The sequence below is a fragment of the Carassius auratus genome, chromosome 43 (assembly GCF_003368295.1).
Source record: "Carassius auratus strain Wakin chromosome 43, ASM336829v1, whole genome shotgun sequence".
Classification (NCBI taxonomy): Eukaryota; Metazoa; Chordata; class Actinopteri; order Cypriniformes; family Cyprinidae; genus Carassius; species Carassius auratus.
This window is the reverse complement of record NC_039285.1, coordinates 770,520-773,225: the sequence shown is the minus strand read 5'-3', so window position 1 is coordinate 773,225 and position 2,706 is coordinate 770,520. Positions and strand designations below refer to the sequence as shown.

The 2,706-nt window shown below is 41.4% G+C and overlaps 1 protein-coding gene across 1 annotated transcript in view; it reads left to right on the top strand.

Moving 5' to 3' along the window:
• The first annotated feature begins 843 nt into the window (after positions 1 to 843).
• Positions 844 to 2,706, top strand: part of LOC113061354 (fibrillin-1-like) — a 55,978-nt gene continuing 54,115 nt past the window's right edge. Inside the window, exons 1-3 of the mRNA XM_026230395.1 lie at positions 844 to 1,028; positions 1,194 to 1,364; positions 2,434 to 2,516. Coding sequence (XP_026086180.1) covers positions 1,210 to 1,364; positions 2,434 to 2,516 — 238 coding nt within the window. The 5' untranslated portion in view covers positions 844 to 1,028; positions 1,194 to 1,209. The remainder of the gene's footprint in view (positions 1,029 to 1,193; positions 1,365 to 2,433; positions 2,517 to 2,706) is intronic.

Sequence of the window (2,706 nt, the reverse complement as noted above, 5' to 3'; positions counted from 1 at the left end):
AGAATTACAGTATCATCACGTTCACACTTCACACAACGCATCTGAACTCACTCCTGATTAATCCCAGCATGAGGACATGACAGTTGCCAGTCAATACATGAGAAACAAAGTAACTTGCGTTACTTGTTTGAAAAAGTAACTCATCTTGTATAGTTAAATGTGTTACTTTACTACTTACTTTGAAAAAAGTAATCTGATTATGTAGCGTTACTTGTAACTTGTTACCACCAACAGTGTTCACATGGCACTTCAGAAAATACCATGAAATCCAAAAAGTCTGCTTTTGTAAGTGAGAGCACATGCTTCTCCAGCGCGTGGTTTGAATTGTGTATTGTGCAGAATGTCTGGAGGGTAAAAGTCATAAATTGTCTCCCATGAGCCCCCTCTCTCTCATTGTGCATTGTTCGTGTTCTCATTACACTAGTGAAGGTGCTGCCAGCGAGCGCGCGCCCGCGCCAAACGTGACCGGGAACGCGGACAAGAGATGATGCTGCTGGTGAAGTATGAGGCGCGCTCCCGAGCCAGAGTATTGTCCGCAAGCGAAAGTTGAAAAAAAGCAAGTTTTCCCGATGCAATTAATTTACCACAAAGCCTTCCTTTTAAGGTGCTGTGACAGTACCATAGTATTATATCAGTGGCATTTATACTTATTTCCTCTTAAAGTTATAGTGACATCTGTGCGTATCTTGAATATGTTATAAGCTCCACATACGGATTAATGTTGTTCATTTTACTTTTCTATAAAAGCGTTTAAAATCTATTAATCTCGGGCTAATTTCGGCGCTCGGCTCAGTTCGCGCAGGTTCTCGCGAGATCAGAGGCGAGCGAGTGTTTTGGATGAGATTTGAGAGGCGCAGCGGAATGAGCGCTGATACAGTAACGCATCCGCTGCGCTTTGGGTTGCACCTCTGAGCCGCCTTAAGCTCTTTTTCTCATTCTGACAACTTTTACCAGGCACTTTAGAGTCTGCGTCAGTGCACACTTACTGGAGGAGACCTCTTCTTCATCTTCTTCATCATCTGCTGGAGGTACAGAAACTTTCTTTCCCAGTTTTGCTTCATCCTCCGCTCCTGAGGGTTCTCTGCTGTCCTGCTCTCCTTTGCTTTCCACAGACGCGCACAGCGCTGCTCTCTTGTTCTGCGAGTTGGTGTTTTTGTCAGTTTTGCTATTAATGCGAGCTGTTGGTCGTGCAGCGGGAGCGCGCGCAGAATGAGGCGGCTGCTCGTGCTCGTGTCGCTGTGTGTATCGGCGCAGACGCTGGGCGCAGGCGCAGACGCAGACGCAGACGCAGACGCAGACAGAGCCGTGGAGCAGCCGAGAGCGAGCCGAGCGAAGCGACGCGGCGGACAGGACGTGCTGAAGGGGTAACGACTCTCTGCACCACTGAAGAACCACACATTCACTCGAAACACCACGGTAAAACCGTCCCACCGGGACCCGGGCTCCGGTAATGAGAGAGTGTGCTGTTTTCAAGGTTTAGAGATGATCCTAACAAAGCAATGAACAGTCAATCACAGAAGAAACGATCTGATTTCTTTACCCCCATAATTCAGTTTAAATCAGATTCTTTTCTTCTGCCACAGAATAAACAATACAAAAGAGAATCATGAATTTTTCTCACAATAATAAGGTTAAATCTCATATTTTAGACTTTTTTTCTCATAATTCTGAGTTTAAATCATACAGTTATTTTGTTTATGTAATAGAATAAACAATAAAAAGATAATCATGACCTATATCTCACATTTCTGACTTTTTTCTCACAACGGGGTTATATCATCATTCAGACTTTTTTCTTGCAATTCAGTTCAGAAATGTGATGAAAACGTTTTTATTCAGTTTTTTATTATTTTGTTGCATTGCAGAAACAGCCATAGACGTTAATAATTAGCTTACATTAATAGATGAATGAACTAACATTAAGAAAAAATACATTTATTACAGAATTTATTCATCTTTGTTCATTGTTAATTCACAGTGCATTAACTAATGTTAACAAGCACAACGTTAGTTTAACATTAACTAAGATTAATAATGTTTAGTTCATGTTAACGTGAGGTAACCCTAATGTAAAGTGTTGCCCAATAAACAATAAAAAAAAAGGAAATGCAAGAAAAATAAACTAAATAGCAATTACATTACAAGTTCTTTCATGTATTTTTTACTTAAAATCTAGTTTAAAAAGCTGTAAATATAAAGAGAAATTAAGAGTTGAAGTTTTTATAGCCATGCAATCTGTAAGAGAGATATTTAGGTAGATATGAATGATTTTATAGATAGATAATGATGTGTAACACAGATGGAGAAGCACTGAAATAGTGTTTTCTTGTACAACATACTCTAGTATTTACAGCTTCAGAAAACCTCATCCATGTGTGGAGAGTTTGGACTCGAGCCCTTGCTCGGTTAAGTTTTGCCGAACTCTTCCCGCAGGCCGAATGTGTGTGGATCCCGTCATCATGCGTACTGCTGTCCCGGATGGAAGACCTTGACCGGAGGAAACCAGTGCATCGTCCGTAAGTCCTCAATGTTGTTTACAGGCGCGCTAATGGATCTCTGACCTCCTGACCTCTCACTGACCGCACTTAACAAGAACATTACGGGTTCGGACACATTCCAGTTATATGTGTAATCGCATTAATCCGATATTTCCTGAATAAGACAGCTGGCATATGCCTGGATGAACTGGAAGTCTGTCTCATGGAA